Source organism: Manacus vitellinus, unplaced genomic scaffold (genome assembly GCF_001715985.3).
Source record: "Manacus vitellinus isolate BGI_N305 unplaced genomic scaffold, ASM171598v3 scaffold_24_pilon, whole genome shotgun sequence".
NCBI classification, from domain to species: Eukaryota; Metazoa; Chordata; class Aves; order Passeriformes; family Pipridae; genus Manacus; species Manacus vitellinus.
In genome coordinates, this window is record NW_021939798.1 from 12,520,661 (window position 1) to 12,533,737 (window position 13,077).

Sequence of the window (13,077 nt, forward strand, 5' to 3'; positions counted from 1 at the left end):
GTGGCCTCGGGGCCTGCCCCAGCACCGGGGATGGCCTCGCTCCGAGCCCCGCGGCCCCGGGCTGTGGAGGAACCGGAACGGTGTGAAGTGTCCCTATAAATCCCAGGCACCGAGCAGTACTTTTTTTCCTGAATGTCATCTTACTGTACTGGTTTCTTTTCAGTGTGTGTGTCTTTTTTCTTGCTCCTTGATTGACAGAAATAAATCTCAGTGTTTCTCCTGCGAGCGAATATTCCTAAACAGTGTCTTTTGGCGATAGGGAACCAAAAGGCTTCAGAAGGAGAAGGGAAAAACCAAACCAAACCAAACCAAACGTGTTAACGATTCAGATTTTTATATCAGTCTGTCCAGGCTGGAATCCTCTGGGCTCTGTCGAGATTGGCTGCGAACACAAGTCTATAATGCTGAATGAACACACACACATCCTGGCACCAGCTTACCAAAAAGGTTGGGAATGGTTGATGTCTCATGAAGCCCAGTTCACAGTGATCTACTTGATCCTCATCTATTAATTAAGGGGGTAGATACACTCTGGAAATGAAGGGGTTTTGATGAACTGAATCATGACACAGCTGGTTGGTAAATCCTGCTGAGCAAATACTGGATGTTCTCTGCCCTGGATTGGGCAATCTCATAGTTTCCAATGGTTGGGGAGTGTTTTAACCACTAAAGCATGAGGTTTTGATTTTTTTTATTATTTTTTTCTCCTAAAATAAAGGATTGTTGTCCACACAATCTTTTTTTGCCATTTTGACCATGCTCACATTTTTTGCTTAGTCTTTGGCTGGCAGATGAGAAAGCTAAATCTGAACACGCTGTTCTTGGCAATGACTTGTCTTTCACTCCTCCAGTCAGTGGGATCATGATTTCCATGTTAAATTTTCTTTTCTCCTCATTGTGAAGGCACTCAATTTTACCCCCATTGTTTCTCATGTACCTGTTTCTCTCTGGCCTTTCTTTGTCCCTGGCTCAGTGTAAGTTACATCAACTCCATGTCATTGCCAGATTTTATCACGTTGCTGCTCCTGCTCCTATTTGGTGCAAAATCTTCCCAGCAAGAAGCCAGCAGTGCCTGGCTGAACCACAGCTACCAGCCGAGGAGGCTTCCGACAGCTGCCATTGCCCGAGCGACTGGCAATGTCACATCTGGGGCCAAGCACCCCCAGCCTGCAGGCACTTGTGGCTGGTGACCCTCTCCCTGCCCTCCCAGCCTCCCAGAGCCACACCAGGGCCTGCAGGACAGGGCTTTCCTCAAGCAACCTGCCTGGACTTGCAGGGTTGAATTTTATAACAGAAGCCATGGTGCTTCACAGGCACCTGTTTGGTTTTTAGTGCTCTGTAATAACAAAAAACAAGTAATTTTCAAGTGTGACACAGCTTAATTTGTTCACATTGATGGTTTTAAACAGGAATACATCATAAATGCTTGAGGTCCCTTAGTGTGCAGTGGCTGTTTGTAAACTGCCACCTCCAACACAAGCGGATTTCCTTTCCCAAATCAGCATTTTGTACTTGTACAACCCGTAAGTCTTTTGGGTGGCAAGAAATAAAGCTCCTGATTTATATCTATAGCAGAAAGTCTTGGGTCTTGCCTTAGCAGCCTCTTGTTGGACCACATCTTCCCGATTGCCTGCCCTTCATTGGGACTTGCAGAAGAGAAAACCCCCTTGGAAGGCTCTTCCATGCATTCCCTTTTTGCTGGATCCCAATTCTTGCCCCGTTTCCTGGCTAATGCTCCCCGCTGCTAAGGGCTGGTCCTTGCTCAGTACAGAATTATCCAACACAATCTGTCCCAACAAGTTTTCTCTTTGCTTTTCAAACCCTGCACAAAGCACTGATGAAAGGTAAGTTTCCTTCCTTTTTCCTGAGTGACTCTGCTGCAAAGAATCCTCTCAGAGGTCTCAGCTGTCCCGTGTCTGTACTTTTTTGACTCTGTGTTCAGCCTTCATACATCAAAATAAACTGAGCTCTGCTTTTGGGCACAAAGCAGAGGGGCTGTATCTGCTGCAATGGAAGTGTGGAGAGCAGGGTGACAGCATACAGATCTCAGGAGATGTATGTGTACATCTGCCATTCAGCTTTATTTTAATTTGGTTAAAAAATAAATCTTGCTTCTCGCAGGCAGCTACTGGAGATTTTAATCAAAGCACTGAGTCTGCATGTGCTGCACAAGCACTCGGACATTCTGGCTTCTCCCTGGAACAAATGAAGATTCCTATTGAGCCTGAAATCTGAGCTGAGCAGTGTGGGACTTAAAAGTGGGTATTTTATCAGGGATGGGTCCAAGACATGTGGCTCCTCAGTAATGCAGAGGGCTCAGGAATCCTGCACCTGAGCTGCTCTGGGGCAGTGCTCCCAGTCTGTTACCAGCGTGTGCAAATTCTGTCATGTCCCGTCCTGTCCATGCCCCCTCCCCACCCATTTTGGTCTCTTGTGCAGCACTGTGAGTTCAATTAATCTCTGCCTTCCTTTTCCTATCTCCCCAGAATTTATCCTTAAGCTTCCAGACAAAAAAATCTTGACATCAGTATAAAGAAACAGCGACCCACAAACCAATACAGAGCTTGTGCTGAGGTACCTTCTGTGCTGCTCGAGCAAGGACAGCAGGTCACACACAGTCACTTTGCAGGTTGGCTCTGCTCTGCACCTTGATTCTCAGCAGCAGAGACCCAGCTTTGCAAATTTTCATTTCTGTAGTGACTTAGCGTTTGCTAAATAATACCCAGCCTCCTCCAAGGTACGTGCTTGACTTTACTCCTTTTCTGTGCTAGACAGCGAAGGAGAGGAAGGGAAAGGACTGGTAACCTTCAAAATACTATTACAGCTATGATGTTCTTCTCAGAAATGGCCCAGCTGGAACTGCCCACACTTGCAGGCGTTCCATGTCTCACCACACTGCCCAAACTAACCCAAACTCTGAGGGATTGGTTTTCATCTCCAGGACTGGTGTTCCTTGATGCAGCTTTTAACTTTCTGAGTTCCTGGGTAGTCAGTTTGTTCCTGTTAAGTGTTGGTAGCAGTTTCAAAATCCTTGGCGTCTTTCCTAATATTTGGATCAGTAATCTGGTAGCCTGCAGCCCTGGCTGCAAGCATTCCTGCTGTCTGCAGATGCACATGGAGCTGTGTCATTCCTTCGTGCTGGCACCAGGCAGGTTGGGCAGAAGCATGGGGGAGGTGTACTGTGCCTGGTATCAGCTGCAGCCCACCCACTCCAGGTCATTAATTTGTTAATGCAGTCGGTCTTCACCTCGAAGTTTGGCTGATGGTTTTGCCCGGTGCCTCTCTACTTCATGGCCCATCCCTCTGCAACCACAGCGGCTCCACAGTGCCGGGACGGCTCTGACCCATTTCAGAGGTGTGAGACAAAGCGGATGCGCTGGGAATATGCCAGGTCTAGGACGTAGAGCAGCAGGTTAACGTAGGTGAAGATGGCGATCACCAGCTGGCTGTCCCAGGGGCACTTGCCCTTGGCACAGAGGCTGGGGCGTTGTGGCGAGCCGTACTTGCTGTCAAAGCAAAACACTGGCCAGATGACTGCAGCGCTCACATAGAGCAGCACGGCCCCAAAGGTGTAGATGACCACAGAGCGCTCAAAGGGGAACCACAGCAAGGCAGTCTTACCTGTGACACTGAAGGCCACTACCACCACTGTCACCACAAAGCAAAAGCTGTAGACAGCCACACACCATTGCGTTGCCACGTGTTTGCCATACTGGCTGTCGTTCACCAGCGCCCCAAAGATGATGCAGGCCACAAAGGCCTGAACGATTTTCAGGAGCCCGGAGATAGTGGCCATGTAGCTGGTGACTTGTCCCGGTTTTGCCCTGGTCAAGAACACCTCGGCAGCGTACGCGACAAACAGGAGGCCCGCGAAGACGCTGGCTGCGATGCGGAAGTCTCTCACCTCGCAGCCGATGGGGTAACAGCCCACCTGGACGAAGTAGAGCGGGTAGATCACCGCGGCCGTGACGGACATGAGCGTGGCAAGCATGGCAAAAGCAGCAGTGAAGTTTCCCCAGGAAAGACTCAGGCAGCTGTGCAGGTGTGTGAACTCACAGGTGATGATGAACACAGTGATCGCAAAGCAGAAGGTCCAGACGAACATGCAGAAGGTGCCGTAGGCAGCGCTGAACCCGCCTTGGTGGGCGACCAGGCTGAACGTGGTGCATCCAAAGGTCATCTGCAGCAATCGAGCTATTCCAACAGGGGAGGTCACTGCAGCCGTGTTTAGATACGGCCCTCCTGTGCTCTCCATCATCTTTCCAGTCCACCAGACAATGCAGGCAAAAGCCCCCCCAAATGTCCTTTCAGGCTTTTGCTCTTTTGCTCTGAGTCACACCTGGTCCCAACTCAGTGGAGTGGCAGCTTGAATCTTGCTGGTCTCTGCCGGCATCAGTGGGAGCTGCCTCTGATGCCGCGGCTCTGGCAGCTTTCTGCACAGACCTGCGGCTGCAGGGAGGTGACTGGCTGGCTCTGCCCACTGGCTGTGAGCTCAGGGTGCTGCCGTCCGCTGGATCTGCTTCCTCAGGTCTGAAACCTGCCCCTGTGCTGTCCTTTTGTGGTCTCCTTTCCCACAGGATGGTGCTTTCCCTGGAGGCTGACATTTATTCCATTTTAGCTCCGCAGCTGTAGTTTTCTGCTGCACCGTTTGCAGGAACCTGGAGTATAAATAGGGGCTTTATTAATAGTTCTGGAATGAGTCCTGCCCCCCCTCAGCTGTTGGGAGCCGGTGTTATTTAACACTGAAGCTGCGAGCTCCACCAGAGGCTCTTGATTATCCTTCTGCTGTTCTAGAAACTCTGGGGTCACTGGAATGCTGCCGTTCCCCCCCCGCAGCCCCCGCACTGAAGGGAGGGGGCTGACTGTGGCACAAGGCTGTGATCCGGCCACACTGCAGGAACAGCAGCTCAGTCCTGCAGACCCAAGAGTAGGGGCACAAGCCCAAAGGCAGCACAAACCCTATGAAAGAAAGGATTTAGGCCAGAGGCTGGATAAAAGCTGACTCACTTTGCTGCAGTAGATCTGGAGCAGCAATACATTTACCTGCTGTGCTTTTGAGCTTTAGTGAGAGCTTGTGGCTGTGAAGGTTTAGCATGCCAGTCCTCACCATTTCCTTAAACTCATCCCTGTCTCTGTTTTACTTATGTGGAGACCAGTTATTCTTGTATCTCCAAATGCCACAACCAAATACACTTGTTAAAAAAAAAAAATTGCTTTGATATTCTTAGCTCTGTTTTGGAATACAGATTTCAATATATAGTGTCAAACCCTCCGTCCTGTGGGATCAAAGCTTCCACAGGGAGCCTGCCTGGCACACAACGCCCGAAACTTTGTCTCTACCCAGAAGTCTCTTAATTCTAACTCTAAAAGCCCGGAAGAAAATTTCTGATGTAGTTTTAGAATGGGAAAAATGAAAACCACAGCAGAGTAGAAAAATTCCTCCCTTACCCCACGGCAGCATTGCTGACTCCTCATCTGCAGTGTTAATCCCAGTGTGGAAGCAGGATAACTTTATGGAACAGTTCACATAAGAACAGTACAGTTTTTGTGGCTCTTAGGATAAAATGTGCCTACCTTCAGTTTTGACACTGTCTTGTAACCTCAGTGTCTCTTTCATTCAAGTCCCTCCCATTTTCCTTAAGACCTCTGGTGCTAAAAGTACAAAACCTGTATTCATTTGGGGTGGAAGTTGCACAGTTAACATCACAACAACCAGGAAATGCAGCAGGAGAGCTGAGGAGCTCCAGGTGATGAGGTTTTCCCCCAAAAGTCTTGCCCTTCCTCTCTCTTCACCTCTAGAAGTTTTCCAGGCCTCATTGGCAGTGTGTTACTGACTGTATTGTGGCATATCCTGGTCATCACTTACTACCTGCCCAGGGACCAGCAGAGAGCACAGGGTCACTCCATGTCACAGTCCACCTGAGGACACATCCCCCCTTGCCCTACACTCTGTGACCAATTGGTGATGCTGGGGGGGCAGAGCTGGTCCTGCTGCTTGGCTTCTGCTTTCCCATGAGAAGTAGTGCCCTCTGGAGAGCCCTCAGTGCTGAAGGCAGTGCTGGCAGAAGGCAAAGGTTCCCAAAATCACACCAGCAGAGCAGTGCATCAGATGGACCACAGCCACTTCTCCTCTGAGACAAAAAACCTCATCTAGTTGCAAGATCTTAGAGCACAAACACTTGGTACTGAATTCTTCCAGCCTTGCCCTTTTGTCAGTGGCTTCTGCACAGCAGAAAACAGATGAAAAACGTAATCAGGACAATTTCACTTTTATACTCAAGTCATTAAAACATAAAGGATATCAGCAATCACCAAACTGATCATAGGGAAACTCCACTGATGTTTTCCCGCTTTTCAGTTCTGCTGGCAGTATCATTCATTTTCTCTTTAGCTACTTTTTTATCTTCAGTGTGTGCTAATCCCATCACGCTCAGCAGGACAGCTGATTCCCTCTGTGTTCCTGCCCAACTTTTCCTGAAGCCCTTGAAAAGGAACCAAAGGGCTGTGGTTTGGTTCATTCTTGGGGTTTACTTACCCAAGACAAGGGATCTCACAAACAGCACCACCATTCTAACCTCGTAAGGCCCATCTTGAAAGTGCAGGGAATTTTTCTAAAAAAAGGCCCGAATTCTTTGTGGCCTACACATTGCATAACCACACACAGTTGGTCCAGGACCTCCTGCAGCAGGGAGTAAGCCATACTCCTCATGCAAGTCTCCCCACACCCTGTGCTGCAGGGGGAAGGTCCCACCCCAGGAACGGTCTCTTCTACGAATTCCCAATCCCTCACTTGCTCTCCTCCCCTACCATCAAAGGGGATTCTCTGTGCTGAAGTGGGTGTGTTCCCAAATGACTACAAGAAGAGAAATACGTTGATGCTTGTCTTGTGCTGTCTTTTCTGTTCCAAATGCTTCTGACAGTCTGATCAAACATTTCCCTCACTGGAAGACAGGCCTTTACTGCAAAGCCAGATCTCCCTGCACCATTCAATCGAGTGCCCTGGAGTACCTGGGAAATCACAGTCAAGCCAAAAATGCTGTGGAAGTCTGCAAACATCAGGTGCCGGGTGAAAGTCTCTGTACTTAAACCTCATGTTACAACCTCTTCATCAGAGAAACAATAACAAGGAACACTGCAAGGGGAACACAGAAGTCTAATTAATAAAAATTTGTCAACACCACCCTTAGCCCTCTCCCAGGCAGAAGTGACCATCAGGATAACCCATCCAAATGAGCAGCATATACAACTTTACAAAGACATAGGTATGGTTCTCTGGTCAGCCCTTATAAATAGCATTTTACATATTAAAATAAATATGTCCACGTTGCCAAAGTAGCAAGAGGTTTCTTCGTTATGTAAAAAAAAATATGTTACAAAACAATATCATTTATATTTCTTGCTTAGTTAAAAAAAAAGTAATAAAAAAGTCATTTTATAAAATAATACGAATAAATTGAGTACAAGAGTGTCCATCCCTAGCACGTGTCCTGGGTCTGTACACTGTGACTCAGCATGAGATGCTGACCTCCAGGAAGTCATGTAATCATTCCTTCACTTCTAGTTGGACAGAAGAAATCCAGTGCTTGCTTTTTACACCACTTGTATCAAGTCTATGATGTAAAATTCATGGCAAGGGAAGACGTCCCAGATCTGGGAAAGGTTCTCATCGCTGCTATTTATGGCTTTGCTACTCCCTGTATCCGATTGCCTTGTGTAACACAGGAAGAGGATGTGACTGGCTGGAGTTTGGAGGGAACGAGTTCCAGCCAAACAGCGTAAGCAAGGAATTGCTTTTTTGTTTTGTTTTGTTCTTGACACACCCTAAAGTGTGCAAGAGCGTGGGAGCACGTGGGTGTGCACAGGTGTGAGCGTGCCTGGATGTGAGCGTGCATCTGCCTGCAGGAGCGCAAGGAAGAAGATTAGAAAGTGTGGGAGAAGGGCCAAGAGTCTCTCTCCTCCTGATCTAATCTCTGCCCCTCTGACAAGCCCTCCCTAGTTATCACTGCTGAGCATCCCCAGGAGTTTGCTGGGCTCCAGGCCCTGCTGCTGTGCCATCTTCTGAACATCAAACCCCATATGCATGAGGAACTGGATCACATTCATCTCCTGCCCTGTGAACTGGTCCCTGATTGTGGGGCACGAGGGGTTGCAGTGAGGCCATGGACAGCTGTCAATCAGGTGAATTGGGCAGCCTTTCAGAGGGGCCTTCCCGTTTTTGTTGCTCTCATGCAGGCTCCGATCCCAGCAGTGCAGGGCACGGGGTAACGACGTCCCCTTCACCTGGATGTCAGTCCAGTGACTGAAAAGACAAACCGTACAGGTCTCATCAGAGGGGTCAGGATGCCAGGATGGGCTCGTTCCCCAGCCACGTCCCCGTTCACCTCTCAGAGGATCTGCACAAGAACTCACTTGCGTGTGATGATCTCGTGGGACAAGCAGGCAGGAGCAAAGCTTGCACTAAAGAAAGAAAGGAAACGTGGATTATGTCTTGAAGGACAAAGCAACTCCTGCTGAACAGAACATTCTGGACTAGGGAGAAGATGGAATTTTACCCAGAAATGAAAAAGGCAAGATTCTTGATGTGGATGAGCTAATAGTTATCAAACTTACAATATTCCTTTTTCAGCAGAGATCTGAGAAACAATGCCAGGACACTGGACAAGAATGTCCCTTAGAAACAAATGTGCCAGGTTTTCCTCAAGAAAACACTTACGTCACATCCTTCAAGGTGTTTCTCAGCTCTCTACCCAGATTCTGGATGTAGAGCCACTGCCCTTCTTGAACAGGCTGGCCAGTGAGGTGTACGTTGTCTACAGTAAGCTGGGCCTCATCAAAGAGCCACTGGACAACAAAGACTGGACCTAGGAAGACAAAAAATTTGAAAAAGAGATTGCTCCAAGACAGTTGCGGATACAGAGGAAACTTTAGAATTCATTTTATATCTCTTCTCTGAAACTTACATCGAAGAGTGGGGTAAATCTTATACCCAAAAAAGCAATTCCATTCCTCTCCCTCTTTAAACTGCAGCTTACAGCGTTCAGGAACAATGCCATTCCAGTATCTAGGAAACAAAGCAATAACAGAATGAGAGGCACAGGGCAATCCTAACAACTGCCTCTCCATATCCCAGTCTATTTCTGTTCTGATTAGAGTTCCAACTGATAGCACAGCTCTCTCTTGGCTACATTGTCCCATCGACACATTTTAGAGCACCTGCAACTGCTCGTGTTCTTTTACACGTCTAGATTTTACATTATTGTCTTTTTCAATAAAGTTACTGAAAAACCTTTAAGTATCAAAATGAAGGAAGATAGAGAAGGAGGACATCTTCTCCACAATCTAGCCTCTTACAGCAGGGTACTTTAGAGTATCTGACTGTACCTTATTCCTCTTCTGATGGCCTCTGTTGGAGCACACGTTATGGTATCGATACAGTCAGTTCTGCGATACTGTTTGTTATCCAGGAACCATCCAGAGTCTGCCAAGCCTCGAACCTGAATCCCTTGATAACCCATCTCCTCCAGCTGCTCTGCCACTCGGTCCACGTTCAGGAGCACTCCTGTCCCTCCAGCACTGCAACAGCAACGTCAACACTGCAGTCATGAGGCACACACAGGTGTCACACACCTGGCCAGCAGTGACATACTATAAACACCTTCATTTACCCACAGCAGAGCTACCCAACCATTCACCATGAAATTGGTAGTCACATTATTTCCTTGCTTTGCAAAAGACTCACAAATAAAGTAACTGTGCTGAGTAACCATCTGCTACCTTGGAAACCAAGTCCTGTTGTTATGCTCTCTTCTGGCAGATATATATGCTCTGTATCATTTGCAAGAGGTTTGGTTGCTCAGTAGACTGAAAGAATCTGAAGTGAGATGAATTCACCCTTTGCAGCTTCTCTATCATACCCCTGTGTAACATATGCTGAGTGTACCAGAGCTTTGTGCAACACGGGACAATCTAGTGCACCTGTGTGAGGCAAGTCTGGTTTTGAATTTAGTGTCTTGAATCAATTTGCAGCAGGGGTGTGTCTCATGATGTGGGCCAACAGGAACCAGCATTCTTGATGCAGAGAACGCAAAGCTTTTATCTTATTATCTTGCAAGCTTTTGTCTTGTTACTATTTTCTCTGTTTTCTGTTTTTATTCTGGTTCTATCTGGACCGGAAGCTGCGGAAATAATATTGTATCCTCCCCTGTCGTACCCCTTAGAGGAGAAAACTGAGAAGAGATACAGGGTTTGCTATATTAGCGTTACTGTAGTCCTAGAAGCTACCTTTCCTAACAGCTTTCTACTGTGGAAATCTCCTGTTCTCACCAAAGGGAATCTGGTGGATACCTACCTGCTCCCCGCTAGCAGCAACACTTTTGCAGTGCTCAGACCTTTTCCCACCAGTTCCTTTATAACCTCCTGAATGATCAGTGCTCCCATGAAGGCATATTCATCTGGAAGAGACAGCTCAGTGTCAACAAAATTGTTTCCTTCCAGGCTCAGACTTTTACTTCCTCTCCAAAAATGCTTAAGAACTTTCCAAAGGGATTACGAACCTAACCCAGGTTCATTTTATCCACCTGTACCAAGTACACCTAAGAAACTCTCCCTGCCCCATACAAAACTTGCTTCCCTGAAAGAAAGTGAATAGAGTGATCTGAATACACAATTACACAAGTACCTTCCTACAATAGTGCTTAGAAATGGGTAAACTTAGAGAAGGAAAACAAGAAGGAAGGTACTGGGACCCTATCTCCATACAGGAGGAACACACACACCTTTCTACCACCTGGAATCTCAGTTCCAACTTACTGCTTCCCCTTTTTCCCCATTTATCAAGCCAATTCAGACAAGCAATGCTTCACAAAGTGTTACACCTACACAGACACCACTTCCTTGGTACCACCAGCAGTCATGGATACTTGGAGCAACAGCTCCAAGGAGCTGGGATGAAGAGAAAGGGTACCTGTGACATCACCAGAACGACAGCCGATGGCAATGCATGGATTGAGATGAACTATTCTCTGATTCCCAAGAAACCTGCAGACGGCTTTAGCCTCACACATGATGGCTCCTGTCTAAGGCCAAATATCCTCCTGATTAAAGTCTGACACTAAATTCACAGTCCTTCCTCTCAGGTAAGCCATGCCAAAGTCACACGCAACAGGCCACGGTCGCTCAGCTACACCAATTAATTTGCTGTGTGCTAGAACCTGGATATTCAACTAAAAGGAATTTTGTTCTTCTAATCCTTGCATACTGGATCAGTGTAACATCTCTGCAAGCAGTGGCTCTGAACTATGTCAAAACAGCCTGAGCTAAAGAGATCAGGATGTTTTATCTGGAAGTAGCTTGATATTCTTTCCTGCCCTTCAGCAAGAAAAAGCCTGTTCTTCATCCATGTGGTTTCACAAAAGTCTGGCCACATCCTTTAATGTGTGATGTCTGGGGCAGCAACAGCCCATCAGCAACACTCACTTTTCTCAGACTTGGAAGAGGCACCGCTCCAAACATCACTTGAGCAATACGGGATGAATCTGTAAGAGAGAGCTGTGTGAGTCCTGCTGTGCCTCTGACATGCACAGCGGGGTGAGGATGGGGTCACCTAACTGGAAGAAAATTAAACTTTGGGAAGGGGAAAAGGGAAGAGTTTCTGTCCAGTTTGACAACTTACCTGCCTGTAAAACAAGTGACATTTACAACTGCCTTGTATTTTCTCCTGAACACTAGTAGTTTTACTGAGTTAAATCAATAAATAACATGTCTTCTATCAATTTAATTGAAGCACTGAGCTCAGGAGACAGAACGATGGGCCATGATTTTTCTCTCAGCTATCCCACGGTGGATGGTTTGCCACAGGGAAACTCTCTATGCTTCAGTTTTTCACATGGAAAATGAGAAGACTCTTGTCAGTGCAGTATAAACGTTGAACTGCAACCACCAGAGGTTTTTGAAGGAATTATCTTCCCATTTTTGTCTCCATCTTGCAGGAGGCAAATAAACATCCCTTCTGTACAGATGCATATATAAACTGGTCTCTCTCATTTCTCTTTGAACTAGGAGAGCTGCTCCACATTCCTCTCAAATTGGCAGATGTGTAACACACAATCAGCCCACCACTTCTGACGGATTTGCCACTGCAGCCATCTGAGAAGGCTCTCTAGGATATCCCCAGTTTTTCTCCATTAGATCACCCCACAACCCCAAGGAGACTGAACTTAAGTTTCTCTGGACCTCGTAGCCCTATTTGTTAGAGAGCTGAACTACATCAAATGAGGAAACACACAATTTCCTCTCCCAAGTATTAATTTTAACCCATCTCTGCAGCATTTTTAGCAGCCTGAAAGGCAGGAGATGGTGTTTAAGTATAAAGCTACTTCCCTCCGTTGTCCCTCCTTACACCATGTTTGCATTCCACCAGTGGGGATTTTCTTCTGGCTGCGAGGAGAGGATCCCAGTTCCTGCAGATGGGCACAAAGAAACAAGAAATGTACAGATGAGTCTGTGACTTCAGAGGAGCCGTAGCAGCCTCATGCAAGACCTCTGACCACACAGAAAACAAACATTCATGATGAAAAACATTGGTAATGGAAGGGGAAGGAACATTTCTAAATTTGCCCTTAGGCAGATGTGACATTGAGAATTTGATTCACAGATGAAGCCTGTCTAGAAGCTTCTTGCAGTATAGAAAAGACCTGCGATGCCCGCTTAAGTACTTCCCCAAAAAACAAATCCTAGCAGGTGAATTCCAATATAGGCAATTAAATGATCTGTTTGAGTGATGGAGGTTTGGGTATCCAGGCGGCTGCAGCACAAGCAGAGAGAGCAAAGAGAGCAGCACTCAGTACCTGCGATACCTGTGCACCCAAACGTCTGCCCGTGCCCGCGGGAGCATCGCGGGGCAGCGACCAGGCACCTGCCTCGGCCCGGCCCCGGTCCCTCGGGGCTGCTCCTCGGAGCGACTCACCCACGCGGGTCGCGGGCCACTCCCGGGAGCTCATCAGCCGTCGCATGGTGTCGTAGCGGGTGTCGCAGTTCTCCCTGTTGAAGCAGTACCACCCTCCTGGCGAGGGGACAGGG

At 47.5% G+C, this 13,077-nt stretch overlaps 2 protein-coding genes across 4 annotated transcripts; both read right to left on the reverse strand.

The window, feature by feature from the left end:
- Positions 1-674: 674 nt before the first annotated feature.
- Positions 675-7,121, reverse strand: MYADML2 (myeloid associated differentiation marker like 2). Its single transcript, XM_018073242.1, has 2 exons — positions 7,009-7,121; positions 675-4,658 (listed from the first exon to the last, which is right to left on the reverse strand). The coding sequence occupies exon 2, from the start codon at positions 4,256-4,258 to the stop codon at positions 3,350-3,352; it is 909 nt and encodes a 302-aa protein (XP_017928731.1). The 5' UTR covers positions 4,259-4,658; positions 7,009-7,121; the 3' UTR covers positions 675-3,349.
- NOTUM (notum, palmitoleoyl-protein carboxylesterase) lies at positions 5,199-13,068 on the reverse strand. Of its 3 annotated transcripts, none has more exons than XM_018073239.2 (9): positions 12,965-13,062; positions 12,398-12,458; positions 11,476-11,534; positions 10,349-10,451; positions 9,382-9,573; positions 8,961-9,061; positions 8,714-8,861; positions 8,410-8,457; positions 5,199-8,299 (listed from the first exon to the last, which is right to left on the reverse strand). In XM_018073239.2, the coding sequence occupies exons 1-9, from the start codon at positions 13,008-13,010 to the stop codon at positions 7,993-7,995; spliced, it is 1,065 nt and encodes a 354-aa protein (XP_017928728.1). In that variant the 5' UTR covers positions 13,011-13,062; the 3' UTR covers positions 5,199-7,992. The 3 variants fall into 3 exon arrangements, with proteins under 3 accessions (XP_017928728.1, XP_017928729.1, XP_017928730.1); XM_018073240.1 differs by having other exon boundaries at positions 7,134-8,299; positions 12,379-12,458; positions 12,965-13,068; XM_018073241.2 differs by lacking the exons at positions 12,398-12,458; positions 12,965-13,062 and adding an exon at positions 11,672-12,369 and having other exon boundaries at positions 7,134-8,299.
- Between the last annotated feature and the right edge of the window lie 9 nt (positions 13,069-13,077).